At 36.4% G+C, this 25,405-nt stretch overlaps 1 protein-coding gene and 3 long non-coding RNA genes across 4 annotated transcripts; 2 read left to right on the top strand and 2 right to left on the bottom strand.

Moving 5' to 3' along the window:
* Positions 1-1,416: 1,416 nt before the first annotated feature.
* On the top strand, positions 1,417-3,717 carry LOC146953497 (uncharacterized). Its single transcript, XR_015028053.1, has 2 exons — positions 1,417-1,810; positions 3,503-3,717. It is a non-coding gene; the product is annotated as an uncharacterized LOC146953497 (long non-coding RNA).
* Positions 3,718-7,156: 3,439 nt separating this feature from the next.
* On the top strand, positions 7,157-8,743 carry LOC146953498 (NAC domain-containing protein 104-like). Its single transcript, XM_085741530.1, has 3 exons — positions 7,157-7,567; positions 7,675-7,905; positions 8,645-8,743. Exons 1-3 carry the CDS (start codon positions 7,157-7,159, stop codon positions 8,741-8,743), a joined length of 741 nt encoding a protein of 246 aa, XP_085597656.1.
* Positions 8,744-10,710: 1,967 nt separating this feature from the next.
* Positions 10,711-13,758, bottom strand: LOC146953499 (uncharacterized). Its single transcript, XR_015028057.1, has 2 exons — positions 12,686-13,758; positions 10,711-10,887 (listed from the first exon to the last, which is right to left on the bottom strand). It is a non-coding gene; the product is annotated as an uncharacterized LOC146953499 (long non-coding RNA).
* A 3,115-nt stretch (positions 13,759-16,873) lies between these two features.
* On the bottom strand, positions 16,874-19,236 carry LOC146953500 (uncharacterized). The gene is made up of 2 exons (XR_015028059.1): positions 18,849-19,236; positions 16,874-17,050 (listed from the first exon to the last, which is right to left on the bottom strand). It is a non-coding gene; the product is annotated as an uncharacterized LOC146953500 (long non-coding RNA).
* Between the last annotated feature and the right edge of the window lie 6,169 nt (positions 19,237-25,405).

Below are 25,405 nucleotides of genomic sequence, written 5' to 3' on the forward strand. Positions count from 1 at the left end.
TGGTGATCATGTGTTTTTGAGAGTGAATCCTGTAACTGGTGTTGGACGTGCTTTGAAGTGTCGGAAGTTAACTCCTCGTTTTGTTGGACCTTTTGAGATTGTTGAGAAGGTTGGGGTTGTAGCGTATCGGATTGCGTTACCACCATCTTTGTCGAATCTTCATGATGTGTTTCATGTGTCTCAGTTGAGGAAGTATGTGTATGATGCGTCTCATGTGATCCAAGTGGATGATTTGGAAGTAAGGGATAATTTGACTGTTGAGACTTGGCCAGTTAGGATTGAGGATCGTGAAGTGAAGCGTTTGCGTGGCATGGAGATCGTTTTGGTTAAAGTGATTTGGGTTGGACCGACGGGTGAGAGTGCCACTTGGGAGTCGGAGAGTAGGATGAAGGTTTCGTATCCGGAGTTGTTTCCTTCAGGTAATTTTCGAGGGCGAAAATTCTTTTTAGTGGGGGAGAGTTGTAACAGCCCGATTTTCGTTAGATTTATTTTATTATTTATTTGTGTTTGTTATATGTGCTCTTATGTGATTAATTGCCTCTGTGTGTATTTTTGGTTGGGGTTCGTAGAATTCGGTGTTAGAAGGGTATTTTAGTCATTTTGGACTTAGGGGTATTTTGGTCATTTTGAGGGCAGGGGTAATTTTGTAATTTTTGCCGAAGGTTATTTTTAGTGCTTAGTGAGGGTTTTATTTTACTAAGTGTTGGAGAGTGTAGTAATTATTTTATTTACCGTTAAGTGACCGTTAGTGTTATATTTTACCGGTAAGTGAGTAGTAACATTTTTGAGGTTGAATTAGAAATGGGTTAGGCCCATTAAGGTTTGTGAGATAAGCCCATTAAGTGAGCCTTTATAAACTTGTGTTAGTGAAGAGATAGGGTTACAAACATTTTCATTTCATTTCATTTCACAATTAGAGAGAGAGTTAGAGAGAAAAGCTCAAGAGGAGAAAAAGGGTTTTGAAGAGAAGGGACTAGAGAGAGCTAGAAGAGGCTAGAGAATCAAGGGTTGGAGCTAAAGTGAGGCACTAGCTATTGATTGTGGAGAATTAAGGTAAGAGTGTAACATCCCGTCTGTCAGTGTCAGAATATTATCAGTCGAATGTGTTAGGGGATTATTTTCAAGAAAGGTAAGTATGGAGAATAATTTTATGTAAAGTCAGCTTACTGCAGGTCTAAGCATCAGTGTCGGTTTTAATACGTTTGAGGTAAGGGCAGTTTGGTAATTTTCTAAGAAAGGGATATTTATTTGAGATAACCCCAAAAATATCTCATTTCTCATGTTCTTTCTCTCTCCTAGTCTTTGGAAAGATTTTCTTCTCCTTCCCTTTCTCTCCATCGGCCCTCTCTTCTTCCCTTACTTCACCAACTTATCAAATCTCTTCCCTCATGGATTCTTTATCAAGGTTGGTTCTTCCATCACCCTTTAAGAGATTGTGTAGCTTGGATTAAGCTTGTTTTCATTTCCTCTCCTCTCTCCACCAAACTTTTCCAAATCTTCTTTCTTCCATGGTAATCTTTAGATTATGTTTCCTTATGAACCTCTTGAACTTAAGGAAGCTTGGGTTTTGTTTGATTTCCTTCATTTCTCCTCTTAAGGATGGATACAAAAGTTAGGGTTTTGAAGATGAAAGTTTGAATTGGGATGGGAATTGAAGATTGATGGAAGAGGCAAAGATCATGGTGTCTTGGAGTTCAAGAAAATAACAAGAAATGGAATGGTATGATTAAAGAAAGCAAAAAGGGAACATGAAGCTAGGGTTTGGCTTGTTGATGCTTAGGAGCTTTTGGGAATCAAATGCAAATCATAGGTGAGTTCCTTAGATAGTTCCCACCCTTGGGATTATGTGTTTAAGCTTGCAAAGAAAACTATATGAATTTTAGGGTTTAAAGTATGAGTTAGTTACCCATTATTCTTGCCATGCTTGCTATACTTGTATGTACTTGTTCCATGACTGTTTTACATGTTTCTAATGATCCTAAGGGTCATATAACACTTGGAGATGATTGGTTTGAGGTTTTTAAGTCAAAAATATCAGTTTTGAGGTGGCTGGACTGTTATTGCTCGCCACGGCGAGCTATTACTCGCCACAGCGAGCTGGAAGGTCGAATGGGGGTGTCCACTCGCCTCCTACTCGCCTAGGCGAGCAGCTGCTCGCCTCCCACACAAGATTACTCGCCTAGGCGAGCTACACAGTGGGAAAACCCATTGTTTGCTCGCCTCAGGTCGTTTCGGCGTTTCGCGAGCGGTTTTCTTGTGCAGTCTTTTTAAGAAAATTAAAACCCCTCAAACCAAGATCCTAATTGTTAAACTTTGAAAGGAGATTTCTTTATAGATGAAACAAGTATTTGGCAAGTATGGTGAAGCATGGTAAATGAGAGTTTTATGTTTGAATCGGGTAGTAAGCTAATCCTTAAGAAAGGGGAAGATCATAGAGCCTCGATATAGTTATCGAGAACTAGATAGTTAGCATGAGATTAATTATGCTAGGTTGGGAGAAATTAGATATCTCTTCACAAGGAAGTTAAGCAAGAATCCTAAGTAAGGAATGACGCGAAGTGTAAACTCTTCGCGTATGTTTAAGAAGATCATGCAAGTATGATAAGCTGTGGTTTGATAATTATATCTCTCCACTAAGATTAAGAATGTGCATGATCAAGTAAGTAAGTATGAATAGGTTTATCCTTTTTGATATGTATAAGAGTAAGATAAGTTTAAAATGAATTAAGTAGGTGGCATGTCTCTTGCTATCCACATCATGGGGATACAAGAGGTTCTCGATCTAAGGGGAACGATTTAAGCCGTAAGGGACCCGCATGTCACTGAAATTAACAAGACGTAGGTGTTCGTGTCTCTTGTTATCCACGTTAGGGGGATACAGGAGGTTCTCGACCTAAGGGGAACGGTTTAAGCCGCAAGGGACCCGCACGACACCGAGGGAGTCCGATGTACGTACATCGGTCATGTATGGGATTGTACTCGGGGTTACTCCACCCGGGACTTTCCGTAAAATGAATCAAGATAATCATGTTTGTTCAACGCTAACAAAGTATGACCCTGACTTTATATATGTTATGTTGCAAGAATGAATTTACGTAAGATTATGTTATGAGCAATAGTACGAGATGCTAATAGATCAAGTAAAGAAGGTTATGCCGATGACGATCTTAGGTTCCCCTAATCGTCCGGTTTAGGATTGTGTCATGAATATGTTAAGATAAGTCTTGATGCGTTTAACGTATCTTGAGTTGCGGTCCTAGGATCCCTTGACCGCCATGACACATATGATAATAGTAAGCCTACAACAAGTAAGATGGTTTATGACGGTCCTAGGATGCACAACCGTCTAAGTATGCAAATCCCCACACACGTATAATCAACCGTCAGGTTGTAAAAATAGACACGTGGTGACCGTAGGTTTCCCCCGTGGTTGCCTATAGCCTAGGATTAGGTGGAACTCACTGAGACATTATGTCTCATCCCAATCCTTATTTTGTTTCAGATATCAGGTGGATTAGCAAGCTAGTAGCCGAATGGATGATGCGACAAGTGTTCGTTCGTACCGCTGTCGGATGTTGTGGATTTTAAAGGAAGTATTTATTATACCTTAGCAAAGATGAGTTATGATTTTATAGTACGAACGCATATTGTTGTAAAGTTATTCATTCGAAGTTTTATTGTTGTAAATTTTTAATGTATCCAATACTAAATTAACTCACATGCTGGACTTTCTAGATACGTCTAGTAGGGGTGTTACAAAGAGGGTTAGGCTTCACTCATAATTTCATAACTTTTCTCTTTTACCCATTTTCATGAAATTGATGAATTGGTTTTAATTGATGTAAATTCGTGCATAATTGTTGTTGTTATGTTTGAGAACATGATTTGTGTGATAATTGTGTTGTTGTTGTTGAATTTGTATGTCAAAATGGATATATATGAATATGATATGATTTTGTGTGAAATTGATGAAGAATGAAGTTGTGGTTGTTAAATTGTGGATGATTTCATGATTAGATGTTGTTGTTGTTGTTGTTAGATGTGTTGTTGATGAATTGATGCATTGGGTATCATGAATTGGAGAATTATGATGAGATTTGTTGTTGTGGTTCAAATTTGTGAAGTTGTGTTAAGTTGTTCATGTGAAGGACCAAAATGAAATTTTGATATATGAAGTTGTTGGCTAAGTTTTTGATGTTGATGGATGAACTGAACTTGGTAGAATTTCTATTTTCATGTTGCGATTTTGTTAGTCGAGTCGTTTGGGAGAAAACTGGATTTACGTGTGAAAATTCGAGTGTTAACCGTTTTGAAAAATGAGTATGATGTGAGGTTTTGGAAAATGATTTTGGGATGCTTGAAACTTGAATTTTTCTGTACATTATGATAGAGCTAAGTGTTAGGAGAATGTAGGCGAAAACGGCATCGAAAACGGATTAACGGTTTGATTTTTATGCTAGAAAACGTGAAGGTTAAAAATCTGATGCTGTCTGTCAAACTAAGAACGTGCCACGATGCGGGACCAACGTGCCACGATTCTGCCCAGAAATTTTAGTGTTTTTGACTCTGGAAAAATCGTGCCACGATGGGAGACCCACGTGCCACGATCCTGTTTGACAAGGAACCCTAAAAATGCATTTTTCTTCAATCCAATTGCTTCCAAACTTGTTCCATAGTGTAGGGGCTTTATCCTAACCATCTAGGGGTGTTTTATGAAGGAAATAACTTTGTTTAAAGGGGTCTATTGAGTTCTTATGTTGCTTGGCATTGAAATGAATTAATTAAGAGACGAACTTAGTGAATCGTATAATTTCGTTGTGTTTGGCCGATGAATTGCTTATGTAATCTCTATTGCACGCATATGTGACTTATGAGAATACATGGCATAGGCAATTGAACTGTTTACTTGGTTTTGGCTTAGGTGCTCAATCATTTTCAATATTGTGATTTTTGAGACGAACTTGATTGAAAATGATCATTGAAGGCCAATTGCTTATGAACCCTCTATGATTAGATTGATATGATTATGAGATGATGTATGAATGGTTGTTAGGTGATTAATATGATGTTGTGATCATATGTTGTAATTGTTCTTTTATTTGGAATGTAAGGAACTATGTGGAGATATGAACTATATGATATAGTTGAATGATGATTATAGCCGTTGATTATAGCCGTTGAATTGTTGTGAACATATGCATAGTGAATTGAGTCATATGTTCATGCATCATATGTCGTGTCGGATGTTATATCCATATTGCCGTTGACTATAGCCGTTGATAATGATGTTTTTGTTGCATCATGGGTGACGACCTTGAGGAGAATTGGTACCACATGGATCTAGATGAGTCTAGAGCCATTGCATACTTGTTGGTGAATTGGAATACATTTGAGTTGCAAATGATGATTGAATTTGTTAATTGTTGATTAAGATGGTTGATTTTGTGATGTGTGTATGATACACTTGTGGATATGAATTTGAGATGTTGATATTGAATGATGTGAATGTTAAGAAATACCTGTGAATACATGTGTAGTTTGTTATTCATCGTTCTTAAATGTATCTTTCATTCTCAAGGATTCTTGTTAATTTTAAGTGGATTATGATGATGTAACGCTAACCCTCAGTGGTTTACCACCTACCTTTCCGTATGGACGGGTAGATGGAGTGCAGGATGCTTAGTTGTTGCTTGTTGATGCCGAGGAGTGGAGTTCCTCTTTTTCATGCAAGTGTCTAGATTAGGGCTCTGATCTAGGGTAGTCTTGCATGTTGGTTTTTATTTTTGGACCATGTATTCATGAGTTGAGATGTTATTTGTTATTTGAGATTTGGAGAATACATTTGTATTTTGTTTGGAGATCCAGATATGTTTATGAATTATATGTTATTCCGCTGCTATGTTGTGTAACATGATCTTTATGCATGTATGATTTGCGGTTTATTCGGAGACGTAGCATCTATTTCTAGAATATTTATGACATATTCGCGCGTTTTACCGCTTAATAGAAATAGGGTGTTACAAAAAATCCCTATGAAATTGTAACTTTCGTCAAAAACACCCCTGATTTTTAAGAAACTTCAAAAACCCCGCTGAAATTGTCAAACGTTAGTCAATTACCCCCCTCCGTTTGTTTTGGCTGTTAAATGACTATTTTTTAATTTGCACTTAATTTATTTACTAACTACTAGGATATAAAATTTCACTAACTACTAGGATATAAAATTTCACTTAATTTGCACCCAAACAGTCATTAAAAAGAAAATTCTTGAGAACAATCAACTCCATTAAGATCAACAACTTCATATTACTAAACTCCTAAAACATGTTGTTTGACTAATGTGCATTTTAACTATGTTAACTACAAGAAGTTCTGAATCATAAATTAAAATCATAATAATAATATATCTAATGTTAAATATGATTTTTTTTTAGGGAGAATGAATTTTTATCCTTATTTCAAAAGTAACTTATACCTAAAAAAAATGAATTTTCATCCCAAAAAGGAAGGTGTAAAAAAAAAGAAAATCTCCCAAAAAGGATAGGGTAAAACAATTATATATAAAAGAGATTTTTTTCCTAAAAAGGGAATGTGTCAAAAAAAAATCCCAAAAAGGATACGAGTAAAACAATTGGACCAAAAAAAAGATTTTTTATCCCCAAAATAGAATGTGTAAGAAAAAAGAAAATATCCTAAAAAGGATATGGGCAAAACAATTATACAAAACAAAAAAGGAATTTTTATCCGAAAAAGGAATGTGTCAATAAAAAATATCCCAAATAGGATACGGGTAAAACAATTATACCAAAAAAAAAGGAATTTTTATCCGAAAAAGGAATGTGTAAAAAAACAGAAAATTTTCGAAAAAAGGATATGGTCAAAGGGGATGGATTTTACAAAAAGTTGCGCAACCGTATGACGATGATTTCTTACTAAATGGGATTAAAAAAAACTAGCGAAATGGAAAATTTGTCATCACAACGATTTAGAAAACGCCACGCCCCTCTTATGAAGCTTATGTGACAAGATTTCCTATCTTTCAGAATTTCAACTATTAAAACAGTGTCACACTCTCTCATTTTTCACCATTTGCACTATCCTCTCTAAAACCCTTAGACCCAAAACCTATCCAATTTTCTCTTTCCTTTCAGTAGCAATGGATTTGCTTCCACCTGGTGTTGGTTTCGTCGCTTCTGATGAACTCCTTGTTAGCTACTACCTTGCTAACAAAAACAATGAAGAGGTTCAAAATTTCCATGGTTCTGACTTGATTAAGGAGCTAAACATGTACCAATATGATCCGTTTGAATTGCATCTTGCTCGGTCCTTTTTCTTCCCTCACACAAGGGAGTTTTACTGCTTCACTGCCAAAAGTGATGAGCTGAGGAGGCATTGTAAGACTGGATTTTGGATGCAGATGGGAGCTGTCGAAGACATTACTGTTGGAGCTGATGATGTGTTGGTGGGAAAGAAGTCTCTTTTCTTTTTCTATATAGGAAATTCCCCTCAGAACGCAATCAAAACTAGCTGGACTATGTACGAGTACACTCTTGTTAACAACCCTCAGGTATGTCATTTGGGAAAACTAACTTTCACTATGTTCGTTATTTCATCGATGATTAATTTATGTATTGGTAACGACTAACTATTTTTTTAATATAAATAATTGTGTAGGCTCCTTTTGTTGTTTGCCGTGTTTTTGACCGCCATAGAGGGATGGATCTGGACACTGAATTGTGGGCCTTATCTGATGTCGATGAAGGTGATGTTGTTGGTGACGACTCTGATGAGAAGGCGAATGAAGGAACTCAACAACTTAAGGGGGTTGGGACTAGTTATAGTGCTGATGCTAGTGCTGAGCAAGGTGATGCATTGCATTTCATGGCTACTCAAGCCACTTTTCAGGTAAAATATATTTCATTTTGATCTCTCGATATTTATTTTGTCATCGGCAACAATTTTACAATGCTTCACTTTCAATTAGACGTGAGTTTGAACAAAATACCTCCATCATATGCGGGCCACAATATTAATGATTTTTATGTATGTATGACCAACTTTTAAATCATGGTCACACTATAGGTGGCTATTCAAAACCTTTATGTGTTGGTAGTTTTTGTGGTTGATGTTTGAATCCAAATAGCTCCATTGTGTTTGGATTATTTATGTTTTGCAGTTCCCAATTACAAAATTCTACATCCACAATTGTATCAAAAATTATGTTTAATTACGGAAGTCAATATTGGCAGTTAACCAGTTAATGTTGTTGATCCTCTTTGCAACTGAATTTTACAACTCAATTCATTCATGTGATGTTATTTTTTTTTTATTTTGATCAATTTTATTGAATGTATCACTCTGCACATGTTTTTTTCTTTCTTTTTTTCTTTTTTTTATGTAGAAATTAAGTGATGATCCTTAAAACATGTTAAAAATTAATACTAGTTAACATAGCTATTCTAACCTGATTCCTCAAAACATGTCCTTTTTATTTTTCTTTAAGTTTTTGTGGTATTAAATTCATTATTATTACTAATATAATCATCACTTTTTGACAAAGCATCTTTTCGTGTAATTTTATGGTGGAGAAAAGAAAGTGTTGTTGAAATATTGAATTTCTTTGTTTGATATTGATATTTATCAGGCGAGTTATGATGCATTTCTTGATTGTGTTGTGTCCCACGTGGAAGCTATGACGCCGGAGCAATTTAAGCTTGCAATTATGGACGAAGATTTTATTTAAATTGCTGATCTTATTTAAATTTATTGGTTTTTAAGACACTTGTGTCTAGTCCTGCTCTTGGGAGTATTTATCCCTTAAACATTTGTATTCATAATGGTCTGTTGACCCTCTTAGAACTCAGTTGATGGAACTTATTTTCTGATGTGGTTGATGCAATATTCATTGAATGTTCACGCCTCAATGATAATAAGGTAGTTATTATAAGATCTTTGCATGTTAAACTCTTGAGTCTGTATTTAAGAAATTATTCAGCATTTTTCTTCTTTGTTTTGGGCATGAAGATTTTTGTTCAATGCCTTATGAAAGACAATTTTGCACGAGAGGAATTGAGTTATACTTAAATATTGGAGTTGGTTATTTCAACATGCTATTTATAAAGGGAAAAGAAAGTAAGACAAACAATAATGATAATTGATTCAACTTAAAAGACTGACCATATGATGTTTAGGGTATGCATATGACTATGACCTAACTAATAAACTTTTTAAAAAACTTCCATTTGGTATCTGATAGAAACTACAAATGTATAATTATTGAATAATACACATGTTTACTGGATAGAAAATAATTGTAGAAGAAAGTTGATGACACAATCTACAAAGAAAAATGCTATTGTGTGCGAAAACAAATTCGTGTCAATCACACGAAAGTTCCAGTATGACGACATCAGGGCAAATTAACCTTCAGAAATAAATAGGAAAGACCATATCTCTCCATTGGCTTCATGTGACGGTGCTTACCACCATGTGACTCACTGATCTCAAATACCCATCTATCTCTCTCTAGTGACCATCGATGCCTTTCTCTATACTATTGGAACCGAAGACTTTTCACCATTACTGTGGTTTGTTAAAATATGCGATTTTTTTAAACCATTTTTAGGGTATCTTGCATGAAGGACAATGCATGTACTAGACTATGAGCAAATCAAGTTTTAGTTCATGATAGAAAAGTCAAAATGTCATGTTTTCTCACTGTCGTTCGTTTTCGTGCACACAATGTATCGTGCCATTTAGCATAGTTCATCTACAAAACAGTCACCATAATGTCAAGAATATGATACAGGTTACACCATTTAGAGTGTTCTATAGTTTTCATTGATTCTTTGATTTTATTTATATTTAATTTTATTCTCAACATGCATCAATAGTGACCCCAATTTTTCAATAACTTTTTAAAGGAAAATGTTGCATTTAAATCATAGCAATTGATTAATTCTCATTTTCTATTGCTCTTGAACTCAATTAAAGCCTTCTTAATATTTGTTTTTGTATTTGAATTTGAATGAAGCAAACATGTATTTCTTCTCAAAAGAACTACAAACCAAAAACTACAAACATTCTTTCAGGTTGGGTGTATTGGAATGCATGTCAAATATAAAACCATTCATAATATAATTATGTGGATGAATATTGCTTTTAATACCATGACTCATGCAGCAGCAAGATAATTGTTTACGTCTGTTGTATGTTATCATTTTCGACTTCTAACTTTGGTTAGTTTTTGGAAGTTATATTTCAGGGTCTTGATTTATATACGAACTCAACTTTAGAAAGTTGAAGAAATAATTCCTTTGTGTGGAATTTGAGCATGATTACACAGGTCATATAAGCTCAAGGAGAAATAGCAAAGTAAAAAATTATGGTTCTCGCCAACAAATATCATAATACTTATTTAAATTGTTTTATCTATTTCACTCCATTTTACTATTTTGTGTGTTCCATGTTTACATATTCAGAATTATATTGAACTCCCCTATTGGATCAACAAATTAAGGACACTTCACATGGTGCCTTTGTTCAAGAATTTCGAAAAAGAGAATAAGAAAGGGATCATATTTCTTGGTAGTGGTCTTCACATTTCTTCATGGTTATCTTCATAGTCTTTGTAACACCCATACCAGATGTATCTAGAAAGTCTGGCACATGCGTTAATATTAGTACTGGATACATTAAAATATACAACAATTAAAACTTCGAATGAATAATATTTACAACAAGTTACGTTCGTATAAATAATAATACATCACAACTCATCCATACATAAAATTACATCCTTGATGTCCATAACGTCCTGCAACTTTACGAACGAACACTTGAAGTAATATCCATCCGGCTCCGAACATGCATAAACATCCTGCTTATCTGAAACAAATAAGGATTGGGATGAGACATAATGTCTCAGTGAGTTCCCCTAAATCCTAGGCTATAGGCAACCTCAAGGGGAAACCTACGGTCACCACGTGTCTACATTACAACCTGACGGTTGATTATACGTGTGTGGGGACTTGCATACTTAGACGGTAGTGCATACTAGAGCCGTCATAAATCTTATCTTAACTTGTTATAGGCTTCACTTCCTATACGTGTCATGGCGGTCGAGGGGGAACCTAGGACCGCATTGCCAAGGATACGCTTTACGTATCGAGGCCTAAACATAACATAATCATGGCACGATTCTAAACCGGACGATAAAGGGAAACCTAAGATCGTCATCGGTATCATATTCTTTACTTGCTCTAATCCATGCCTTGTACTTGTCATGTAGCATCTAATGCTCTTATTCTTAAACATAATCTTGCATGGATTCACTCTTGCATAAACATGAACATAACATAATCATATCATACATAAACGTATCTAAGTTCATTCATATTGGTTAGCGTTGAACAAACAATTATTATCTTGATTCATTTTACGGATAGTCCCGGGTGGAGTAACCCCGAGATCAATCCCATACATGACCGATGTACGTACATCGGACTCCCTCGGTGTCGTGCGGGTCCCTTGCGGCTTAAACCGTTCCCCTTAGGTCGAGAACCTCCCGTATCCCCCTGATGTGGATAACAAGAGACACGAGCACCTACGTCTTGCTTACTCAGTGACATGCGGGTCCCTTACGGCTTGAATCGTTCTCATTATGAGAACCCCTTGAATCCATACCTTCATGGATTGCAAGAGACATGTCACCTACACTTATTAATCATAGTCTTGTTGTTCGTATAGGTTAAACCTAATCATACATACATGTTTACCTCGGAACCTTAATCGATCCGATTAGTGGTAAATTCATACTTGTAGGTTCTTAAACATGGTGGAGAGATTAATTAATCAATCCATGGCTTAACATACTTGCTAACTTATTCTTGTTCATGTGCGAAGATAATAAACTCCGCGTCTTATCATTCTAGGGATTCTTGCTAAACATGCTAGTTCTCGACTAACTATGTCGAGGCTCTAGTTATTTCCCTTGCTTAAAGATTATCTTGCTACCCCATTTCATATTTCATAACATATCACTCTTGTGTATCATTTATCAACAAGCATTGTTAACAATTTGCCATGCCTTTCCCTTGTTTAAAATCTTATTTGGAATTGTACTTTAGGCACTTGGAATTGAGGGATTCTTAACTCGCTAAGAGATTGCAAGAAACGGGCCTTAAACGGAATTTCTGGACCTCCGGAACATTTCAAAACATTTACACAAAGTGCTGTCTAAAGCTGTGAACATTTTAGAACGTTTTCATAAAAAGTGCTGTCAAAAGCTGCCTGGACGCTTTGAGGACGCTTTGAGGACGCTTTAGCGTGCTGAGGACGCTTTTGGGACGCTTTAGCGTCCTCCAAGCGTGCAGGTCCAGTAGTTACGACATTTTGGACGCTTTAGCGTGCTGTGGACGCTTTAGCGTCCTGCCATCAGTCCAGAAGTGTAGAAATCGTATTTTGGCTTAAAATCTCAAGTTCCAAGTGATCTAATGCAACCCAATCATCCAATACATCATAAAAACGTTATATAACATGTGCATGGCATCAATTAACAATAATTGCTCATAAATGACACAAAGGGGTACTAAAACCCTAGTTTTACAAACTAACATAATTCATGTTTTCTCACAAATCAAAACATAATCCCAAAAAGGGTAGGATAACTATCTATGGAACTCACCTAATCAAGCTTCTCAAAGCAGCTCCAAGTCACAAGCTCAAGCAAACCATAACCCTAACTTGCTTCCTTGCTTTCTTGAAACCTAACTCTTGATTCCACTTCTAATCCTTTTTCCTTTACAAACTTAACCATGAAGAAACCTTATCATGCTCAAACCCAAGCTTCCAACATCACCTTCAAAACACATCTTCAAACACTAGATCTTGATGAAGAGAAGAATTGAAGCTCACTCAAAAATCCAAGCTTCTAGTGACAAAAGATCATAAAGGAATCTTATTTAACATGATTCTTGGTTTAGAAGAAGTTGAGAAGGATTGATGGAGTGAGGGAGAGAAGGGCGATGGAGAAGAGAAGAATGAGAGAAATATCTTTGCCAACCTTAAGAGAGAGAAAGGAAAGAAGAAAGTGAGATATTTTTGGCCAAAAACCAATTAAATATCCTTTCCGCGTGAAATTACCATTTTACCCTTGGCTTAAGCGTGTTTAAAACGTCACTGATACTTTATCCGTATTAAACTGACATAGCGAAATAAATATTCTCCAAACTTATTTTCCTTGAATTTAATCCTCTGGCACGGTCAACTGGTAATATTCCGATACTGACAGGCGGGATATTACATTCTACCCCCCTTAAAAAAAATTTCGTCCTCGAAATTTAGAGATCGACTACCAATCATCAAGACTAAATCCTAGCATCTTTGGTGTAAGCCATACATTTTCTATTCATACCAATCCAAAGGGTTTGTCGTATCATGTCCTCATCTCGTTCCTTAACCCACAAGTAACCAACATAGCATTCATGATCTCAATGCCACTTAAAAGTAGAGTTATCTTAGTATATCATGATTTAGAACATTCCTGCTACATATAGACTTATCATTTCGGACTCGTATCTTACCCGCTTAACATAAATCATTCATAAAAGTATCTTTATCATAAACATGAACACTCAGGATTTGCCTTTTAACTGGAATCCTACCGGAAACCAGGTTTGCCCTGCAGTGCTTACTTGTAACTTTAAAACATCTTTTCATGCATACATAATCTTATCGGGTAAACATATACTTCATGCATCAATTTACTTATTGTACCATGAGACACATACCTCTTACTTGCATTACTCATATAAACAATTCAACGAATCTCTTATCTCTTTTCAGAGCCTTAGGAAATCTTCCGATTTCATCGCAATCTTATTGCATCTCATTGCACCCGAACTAATGGGTATCTCATTTAGCTTGACATAAAGGAGTGAAATCAAATTGTTACTTCATCTGACAATCTAATAACCAACGTTGTGGTCAACATATTCTTGAAACTTTCTAGCAAATTTACTTGCACATACATCATACATTCTTAACACATTTTCGTGTATCCCGTAGGATATTGACTTCATATGAACATTCTCGTTTCCATAACATGTGCATACTTTCAAGTGCCGCCTCTTGTTAAATGATAACGATACGTGTTCTAAAATCTTTCTTGAAGAATTTTTTTTTTCTTAAACTTTGGTATTCGGGTTCTTGGAACAAATATATACATGACTAAAAAGATTTTATCATTTCCAAAACTGGTTGTGAAATGGTACCCCAGAACCACCGGACGAGTTTCTATATTTTGAAAAAGATTTAACAACTCGCCCAGAACTTGTCCACGACAAGTTAGTCCTGAAGCTTGTACGTCTTAAGTGAGTTTACTTACGACATATCTTATCAGTTTTGAAAATGTAAAATTCCATGAGTTTTGAAAATAAGCATAGTTCCCAAGTTCCATAATACCAATCTTAGCTTTAATAATTTATAAAATCATGACTCGACATGTCTTAACAAGTATCGTTTCATTCAACAAGTATTGCATACAAGAGCATAAAGCTCAAGAGTTACATCTCCTTTCTTGATAACATGCTTTGATTCTTTACTTGAGTCACGAGAGGTACCTTATGAACCTTACATATTTCCCATATCATCATTTATGCATCCTGGCCAATCAATATATGGCAACACTCGTTTTTCTCATCTTACCTAGGTAGAGATACATACTTTCAACTTTTACCTTAGCCAACACTGACTATATAAACATCCATACTTACTTATCACATTGAGAACTTCTCGCTTGTCTTATGATGCTTTCTTGTTAAACTTGCATTACCAACCGAAAATTCTTTCACACTAGAATTCTTTCATACTAAAATTCCATGTTTCATGATTAATGATTAGCTTCATGGCGCTACTCTGATTCCCACCGGTTGGCTTAAACCATTACTCTAATTCGTTAGAGCGATTGAGACTTCGCATTTCTGCTTATCACTTGAATACTTACTTCTTGAACTATTCTCAAAATCTTCCATGTTGCAACCAACATCACAACCTTACACTTGTCTTGTAAATTCAAATCTCATGATAACTTATCTTATGCTCATAATACTTGACTTGGGGGTAAACTTTACGTTCTTGCTGGTTGCATTTACCATACATATCATACTTGAACTTATTTCCGTGTAAACTCGAATTCCCATGACAATCTCATCTATCACTTGAACACTCCTTTCTTAAACTTCTAACCTTGCACCTTCATATTCTCGCATACTACATTTTGCTTAATAATATCATTGCTTGCTCGTTGATTTTTCATTTAAAGAAAACTTTATAAACTAGCGCACGGGTCATTGACGTTGATGATTTTTCTACTATAAAAATATATTGAGTGTTGGCCCCGGCCGTAGCTTCTAAAATCATAGAACGAGTTGATAACACATATGTGCCATCATACCTAGACTCTAATAAGTCTAGCCCACTCTACGAGTGTCGAAGCAAACCGGTTCCTAAAAAAAATTTCATGAACTTCCAAAACGTCAACTTCAATCACCCATACGTGTAAATCTTTTTAAAATTCTTTAAACTTTATAGTTTAACTTCATAATGAGCCTTAGCAAATCAATTAAGCAAAACATAGGTTCGAGAGATACGTCATAATTCCACATAATCCGTGAACCTTGTGATTTCTCATAACTTTGTATCACTTTAGCCTTCATACTTCATGCATAAACATCGACGACTTTCCTTCTCAAAGCCGAAACTTTTATACTCTTGATCTTGGCTTGTTCTTGACTCTTGACACCTTAACCTCCAAAGCTACCTTAAACCGTATCGATTTCGTTGATGGTTGCCCATGTCTTTTCCTTGAAAATCTTAGGATATGATATGCATTCGTTACTTAACGTCATAAAAGATTTTCGTCACATAAAAGATTATTGTGAAGACATCTCCCCAATAGTCATTGCAACCCTTTGGAACGAACGGGTAAATTTCATAAAAACGGAAAATTTCGTTCCAAGTTCGCTATTGGTGAGTTTCTCCAACTATATTATTATTATTATTTTTTTTTTTTCAAGTAACCAATGCACATCATTCATTCCTAGCATCGTAAAACATTCTATAACATATGCATGGCAACTTCAACCTTTTCGATACACTTCTTGGCACGTCGGAAATCAATGCCTTAATCCTGATAACATAAAACTTTCTCTTGAATCCTTAATTTCCTCCACTACGAATAGCTTACCTCTTTACGTTGCCACTTACGTAACTTTTCCGAACATACATATCCTTAACTTCATTCATATAACATCATTCCTGAGAGCCCGCTGACTCCGTCAACATATGTCGACTTCTCACTGTCTTGTAACCTTGTTCTGACATTCCAGAATATCATAAATCCGTTCCAACTTCTCTTATCGAAACTTTCGGTCATGCTTAGATATATATATATCCAACTTCTTCACTTACGGGTATAAATAACATCATACCCGACATTATCAGAACGTCCCTTCTTAATATGTCTTACATTCCCGGAGGATTCACACTTCTACTTGCCTTGTTCACCGGCCACCTTTTGGCACGATCAAACTTCTTTATCACATACTTCGTTCCTCCTGGGTTCTATTCAGCTCTCAGGCATCCATTCTAATCGTTGAATGCTAAATTGAGTTGATCAGGCTCAATTAACAACAACAACCAGAACATTTACCTGGAACCCAATGGTCCCACTAATTTAGTTGTAATTTAATGACCCAAGGCACGGTCTGAATCGACCTGCTCTGATACCAAATGTAACACCCATACCAGATGTATCTAGAAAGTCTGGCACATGCGTTAATATTAGTACTGGATACATTAAAATATACAACAATTAAAACTTCGAATGAATAATATTTACAACAAGTTACGTTCGTATAAATAATAATACATCACAACTCATCCATACATAAAATTACATCCTTGATGTCCATAACGTCCTGCAACTTTACGAACGAACACTTGAAGTAATATCCATCCGGCTCCGAACATGCATAAACATCCTGCTTATCTGAAACAAATAAGGATTGGGATGAGACATAATGTCTCAGTGAGTTCCCCTAAATCCTAGGCTATAGGCAACCTCAAGGGGAAACCTACGGTCACCACGTGTCTACATTACAACCTGACGGTTGATTATACGTGTGTGGGGACTTGCATACTTAGACGGTAGTGCATACTAGAGCCGTCATAAATCTTATCTTAACTTGTTATAGGCTTCACTTCCTATACGTGTCATGGCGGTCGAGGGGGAACCTAGGACCGCATTGCCAAGGATACGCTTTACGTATCGAGGCCTAAACATAACATAATCATGGCACGATTCTAAACCGGACGATAAAGGGAAACCTAAGATCGTCATCGGTATCATATTCTTTACTTGCTCTAATCCATGCCTTGTACTTGTCATGTAGCATCTAATGCTCTTATTCTTAAACATAATCTTGCATGGATTCACTCTTGCATAAACATGAATATAACATAATCATATCATACATAAACGTATCTAAGTTCATTCATATTGGTTAGCGTTGAACAAACAATTATTATCTTGATTCATTTTACGGATAGTCCCGGGTGGAGTAACCCCGAGATCAATCCCATACATGACCGATGTACGTACATCGGACTCCCTCGGTGTCGTGCGGGTCCCTTGCGGCTTAAACCGTTCCCCTTAGGTCGAGAACCTCCCGTATCCCCCTGATGTGGATAACAAGAGACACGAGCACCTACGTCTTGCTTACTCAGTGACATGCGGGTCCCTTACGGCTTGAATCGTTCTCATTATGAGAACCCCTTGAATCCATACCTTCATGGATTGCAAGAGACATGTCACCTACACTTATTAATCATAGTCTTGTTGTTCGTATAGGTTAAACCTAATCATACATACATGTTTACCTCGGAACCTTAATCGATCCGATTAGTGGTAAATTCATACTTGTAGGTTCTTAAACATGGTGGAGAGATTAATTAATCAATCCATGGCTTAACATACTTGCTAACTTATTCTTGTTCATGTGCGAAGATAATAAACTCCGCGTCTTATCATTCTAGGGATTCTTGCTAAACATGCTAGTTCTCGACTAACTATGTCGAGGCTCTAGTTATTTCCCTTGCTTAAAGATTATCTTGCTACCCCATTTCATATTTCATAACATATCACTCTTGTGTATCATTTATCAACAAGCATTGTTAACAATTTGCCATGCCTTTCCCTTGTTTAAAATCTTATTTGGAATTGTACTTTAGGCACTTGGAATTGAGGGATTCTTAACTCGCTAAGAGATTGCAAGAAACGGGCCTTAAACGGAATTTCTGGACCTCCGGAACATTTCAAAACATTTACACAAAGTGCTGTCTAAAGCTGTGAACATTTTAGAACGTTTTCATAAAAAGTGCTGTCAAAAGCTGCCTGGACGCTTTGAGGACGCTTTGAGGACGCTTTAGCGTGCTGAGGACGCTTTTGGGACGCTTTAGCGTCCTCCAAGCGTGCAGGTCCAGTAGTTACGACATTTTGGACGCTTTAGCGTGCTGTGGACGCTTTAGCGTCCTGCCATCAGTCCAGAAGTGTAGAAATCGTATTTTGGCTTAAAATCTCAAGTTCCAAGTGATCTAATGCAACCCAATCATCCAATACATCATAAAAACGTTATATAACATGTGCATGGCATCAATTAACAATAATTGCTCATAAATGACACAAAGGGGTACTAAAACCCTAGTTTTACAAACTAACATAATTCATGTTTTCTCACAAATCAAAACATAATCCCAAAAAGGGTAGGATAACTATCTATGGAACTCACCTAATCAAGCTTCTCAAAGCAGCTCCAAGTCACAAGCTCAAGCAAACCATAACCCTAACTTGCTTCCTTGCTTTCTTGAAACCTAACTCTTGATTCCACTTCTAATCCTTTTTCCTTTACAAACTTAACCATGAAGAAACCTTATCATGCTCAAACCCAAGCTTCCAACATCACCTTCAAAACACATCTTCAAACACTAGATCTTGATGAAGAGAAGAATTGAAGCTCACTCAAAAATCCAAGCTTCTAGTGACAAAAGATCATAAAGGAATCTTATTTAACATGATTCTTGGTTTAGAAGAAGTTGAGAAGGATTGATGGAGTGAGGGAGAGAAGGGCGATGGAGAAGAGAAGAATGAGAGAAATATCTTTGCCAACCTTAAGAGAGAGAAAGGAAAGAAGAAAGTGAGATATTTTTGGCCAAAAACCAATTAAATATCCTTTCCGCGTGAAATTACCATTTTACCCTTGGCTTAAGCGTGTTTAAAACGTCACTGATACTTTATCCGTATTAAACTGACATAGCGAAATAAATATTCTCCAAACTTATTTTCCTTGAATTTAATCCTCTGGCACGGTCAACTGGTAATATTCCGATACTGACAGGCGCGATATTACAGTCTTAAAAGAAAATAAGAGCTTAAAATGGCATTGTTTATGCAAGAATATCCAAAACAACGTAAGTGCACATTATCTCGTGTTAATCATGAAGTTGTCACCCTTTTTTGTTTTGATTATGATTATGAAGGAATTAAATTCAACATAGATAAAACAAAGTAAGAAGAAAGAAAAATTAACAATAAAGTTTCACTGATAATTTTCATTCATATATGAGTAGTAGACAATATTAATCAAATGACAGCAAAGAACAAGTGCAAAAGTTCTCCAAAACGATTGTTTGTTAAAAGAGTACATCAAAATTAAGCTAAAAGAAAGAGTAGAATAGATCAACCTTCATCCACTTCAAGTTCATCTTTACTTTCTTCGTCCAATTTTCCACCTTTTTAAAGGAGGAGTCGCTAGGGAAATACTATTTTTTGTCAATTAACATCTCATCTTTTATGATCTTGAACAAACATATCTTGCCCAAATCTTTCATGTTATTCATACTAAACATACATGGCATAATCATAATCCCAAAGTGTGGGAATTCTATCTATGGAACTCACCTAAACCAAGTTCTTAAAGCATAAACAAGCTCCAAGCTCCAACATGACAAAACCCTAGTTTGTGATCACTTGCTTCTTTTGCTTAAACCATAACCATCTTGACATTTCTTGCAATATAATACATCATGATCCTTGCTTGATCATCCTTATTCCATTCCCAATGATTTCTTCTCCATAACCCTAATTCTTGATTACAAGATGTTCTCAAAGCTTCTATCCAAAATCAAGGTTGTTTCTTGCTCACTAATTGCTAGCAATCCATACTTGACTCACCACTTCCAAAAACTTGGTAAAGTTGCTACCTCAAAGGGAAAAAGATGATATAGGTTTCTAGAGAGGAAAGGAGAGAGTCAAGCAAAACCCCAAGCTTCTCAAACTTAGGACAACATGAGAGATCAAAGCATAAAACCTTGCTAGGGAAGAAGAAGATTGAAGAAGGTTTGATGGAGAGGAAGAGAGAAAGACACGTGAGAGAGAAGAGAGAAGGAAGAGCAAAAACCAAATCCAAAACCTAGAGAGAGAAAGGAAAGAAGAGAATGAGATATTTTGGGGGTAAATCCAAATAAATAACATTTCCACGTGAAATTACCATTTTACCCTTGCCTTGAACGTGTTAAAAACGACTCAGATACTTTTCCCGTAAAAAGCTGACATGTCATAAAATATTTCCATTAACTTACTTTTCCATAATTTAATTCCTCTAACACGGTCAACGGGTAATATACCGATACTGTCAGGCGGGATATTACATTCTACCCCCCTTAAAAAAATTTCGTCCTTGAAATTTAGAAATCAACTACCAATCATCATGACAAAACTTACCATCTGTGGTCTGAGCCATACATTTCCTATTCATACATCATCAAGAAGTTCATCATTGCTTGTGCTTCATATTGTTTCTTGATTCATATACATAAGCATATAGCTTTCTCGATCTTATAATCACTTAAACTCTGAGTTATCTTAGTGCACCATGATTTGGGACATTCCATGCTAAACATAGACTCATTGTTTCGGTTTGTATCTTACCCGCTTATCATAAAACATTCGTTGAGGTAACTCATCATAAACATGAACACTCAGGATTTGCCTTTTAACTGGAATCCTATCGGAAACCAGGTTTGCCCTGCAGTGCTTACTTACAACATAAAACATCTTTTCATGCATACATGATCTTTCTTACCGCACTTTGCGAATTATTCCCCTTACATACGTTACTCATATAGAAGATTCACGAATCTCTTAACGAGTCTTAAGAAATCTTTCGATCTCGTTATAATCTTTTCGCACCCGAACTAATGGGTAACTCATAAAGCTTGACATAGAGGAGTGTAATCAAATTGTTACTTCATCTGGCAATCTAATAACCAACGTTGTGGTTAACGTGTTCTTGAAACTTTCTAGCATATTTACTTGCACATACATCAAACATTCTTAACACATTTCCGTGTATCTTGTAGGATCTTGGCTTCATACGAACATTGTCGTTTCCATAACATGGGTATACTTTCGAGTGCCGTCTCTTGTTAAATGATAACGATACATGTTCTAAAATCTTTCTTGAATAAATTTTCTTAAGCTCTGGTATTCGGGTTCTTGGAACGAATAGATACATGACTAAAAAGATTTTATCATTTTCAAAACTGAATTTGTAGTGGGACTACAGAACCACCGGACAAGTCTCTATATTTTGAAAAAGATTTTATAACTCGCTCAAAACTTGTCCACGACAAGTTGGTCTTGAAGTTTGTACGCCTTACGTAAGTTTGCTTACGACGTATTTCATCAGTTTCAAAAATGTATAATTCCATGAATTTAGAAATAAGCATCATTCCCAAGTTCCATAATACCAATCTTAGCTTTAGAAGTTATAAAATCATGGCTTGACATGTCTTAACAAGTATCGTTTTCACTCAACAAGTATTGCATACGAAAGTATGATTCTCATTGAACAAAACTTGAGAGTCGCATCTCCCTATATGTTAACATGCTTAAACTTCAAAGGTGGATTCTTACTTCCTTAACTAATATACATACCTCATACACCTGTTAATACATGACATAAACCAAGAAGATCCTTGACCCACTTAACATTAACTTATTCCTCTTTTCGGAACACTAAATTTGATTCTTCACATCATCTCATTCGGTTATCATTCTTGATGCTTCGATTCTTTACTTGAGTCACGAAAGGTAACCTTCTGAACCTTACATGTTCTCCTCGAAGATTCTTTAATACTATAATTCCATGTTTCGTGATTAACGATTAGCTTCCGTGGCGCTACTCTGATTCCCACCGGTTGGCTTAAACCATTACTCTAATCCGTTAGAGCGATTGAGACTTCACATTCTGCTTACCACTGGAATACTAACTTCTTGAGATCTTTCATGTTGCGACCAACGTCACAACCTTACACTTGTCTTGTAAATTCAAAACTTGTGATAACTTATCTTATGCTTATAATTCTTGACTTGGGAGTAAACCTTACGTTCTTGCTGGTTACATTTACCATACATATCATAATTGAACCTGTTTCCAAGCAACTCGAATTCCTTTGACAAACTCATATAACACTTGAACATATCCTTCTAGAACATCTAATCCTTGTACCTTCGTATCCTCGCATACTATATTTTGCTTAATCATAACAATGCTTACTCGTTGATTTTTCTTTTAAGGAAAACTTCGTAAACTAGCGCACGGGTCATTGACGTTGATGATTTTTCTACTATATAAATACTGAGTTTAGACCCCGGTCGTTACTCTAAAATTATAGAACGTGTAGATAACACATACGCGCCATCAACCTAGACTCCAATAAGTCTAGTCCGCTCTATGAGTGTCGTAGCAAACCAGTTCCTAAAAATCTCTTGTGAATTTTCAAAATGTCAACTTCAATCACCCATACACGCAACACTCTCTAAAATCTTTTTAAACATGATAATTCAACTTCATGATGAGCCTTAGCAAATCGATTAAGCAAAACATACGTTCGAGAGATACGTCATAATTCCACATAATCCGTGAACCTTGTGATTTCTCATAACTTTGCACCGCTTTAACTTCTTACTTCATACCTCATGCATAAACTTCTGCGACTTTCCTTTTAAACGTCGGAACTTTTATACTCTTGATCGTGGCTCGTTCTTGACTCTTAAAAGATTAACTTCCAAAGTTACCTTAAACCGTATCGATTTCGTTGATGGTTGCCCATGTCTTTTCCTTGAAAAAAAAAACTTAGGATATGATATGCATTCGTTACTTGACGTCATAAATTATTTTCATCACCTAAAAGATTATTATGAAGACATCTCCCCAATAGTCATTGCAAACCATAGGAACGAATTGGTAGATTTCATAAAAACGGAAAGTTTCGTCTCAGGCTTGCTATTGGTGAGCTTCTCCAACTCTATTTTCAGAAAACATTTATTGCATAAAATTCTTATTCTCAAGTATACAATACACATCATTCATTCTTATCATCGTAAAATATTCTATAACGTATGCATGACAACTTCAACCTTTTCGATACAATTCTTGGCACGTCGGAAATCAATGCCTTAATACTGATAACATAAAACCTTCTCTTGAATTCCCGAACTTCCACCACTATGAATAACTTACCTCCTTAGGTTGCCACTTATGCAACTTGACAACCCACATGTCCTTATCTTCATTTACATATTGCTATTCCTGAGAGCCTGCTGACCCCGTCAACATAAATCGACTTCTCACTATCTTGTAACCTTGTACTGACATCCCAGAATATCACAAACCCGTTCCAACAACAACTCTTACCGAATCTTTCGGTCATGATTAGATATATATATCCAACTTCCTCGCTTACGGGTACATTAAGTATCACTATCATCTTACCTGACATCGTCGGAACGTTTCTTCTTAACATGCCTTACATTCCCGGAGGATTCACACTTCTACTTGATTAGTTCATCGGCCACCTTTTGGCACGATCAAACTACTTCATCACATACTTCATTCCTCCTGAGTCCTATTCAGCTCTCAGGCATCCATCCTAGTCGTCGAATGATAAATTGAGTTGATCAGGCTCAACTAACAACAACAACAAGAACATTTACCCGGAACCCAATGGTCCCACTACCTTAGTTGTAACATTAATGACCCAAGGCACGGTCTGAATCGACCTGCTCTGATACCAAATGTAACACCCATGCTAGACGTATCTAGAAAGTCTAGCATGTGCGTTGAATTTAGTACTGGATACATTAAAAATTTACAACATAAAAACTTCGAATGAATTTTATATACAACAAAACTCGTTCGTACAATATCAATACAACATAACTTGATTAATTTAGAATAAATGCATCCTTGGATTCCATATTCTTCATGCTTCGGGTACGAACGAGCTCTTGCTGAAAATCCATTCGGCTACTAGCTTGCCATCCATCCTGTTTATCTGAAACAAATAAGGATTTTGGGATGAGACATAATGTCTCAGTGAGTTCCCCTAAATCCTAGGCTATAGGTAACCTCAGGGGAAACCTACGGTCACCATGTGTCTACATTACAACCTGACGGTTGATTATACGTGTGTGGGGACTTGAATACTTGACGATCGTGCATACTAGGGCCGTCATAGTCTTACCTTAACTTGTTATAGGCTTCACTTCCTATACGTGTCATGGCGGTCAGGGGGAAACTAAAACCGCATTGCCAAGAATACACTCTATGTATCGAGGCCTAAACATAACATAATCATGGCACGATTCTAAACCGGACGATTAGGGGAAACCTAAGATCGTCATCGGTATCATGTTCTTTACTTACTCTAATCCATGCCCTGTACTTGTCATGTAGCATCTAATGCTCTTATTCTTAAACATAAACTTGCATGGATTCACTCTTGCATAACCATGAACATAACATAATCATAATCATATCATACATAAACGTATCTAAGTTCATTCAATTATGTTAGCGTTGAACAAACAATTATTATCTCGATTCATTTTACGGATAGTCCCGGGTGGAGTAACCCCGAGATCAATCCCATACATGACCGATGTACGTACATCGGAATCCCTCGGTGTCGTGCGGGTCCCTTACGGCTTAAACCGTTCCCCTTAGGTCGAGAACCTCCCGTATCCCCCTGGCGTGGATAACAAGAGACACGAGCACCTACGTCTTGTTACTCAGTGACATGCGGGTCCCTTACGGCTTAAATCGTTCTAATAATGAGAACCCCTTGTATCCCCCTGATGTGGATATCAAGAGACAGGCCACCTACACTTATTAGTCATGGTCTTGTCGTGCATAAGTTAAACATATACATACTTACTTGCTTATTACCTCGGACCCTTGAGTCGATCCGATTAGCGGTAAACTTATACTTGTTCATGTACATA

Source organism: Medicago sativa, chromosome 1, assembly GCF_051527215.1.
Source record: "Medicago sativa cultivar Bolivia chromosome 1, Bolivia_mono, whole genome shotgun sequence".
NCBI lineage: Eukaryota > Viridiplantae > Streptophyta > Magnoliopsida > Fabales > Fabaceae > Medicago > Medicago sativa.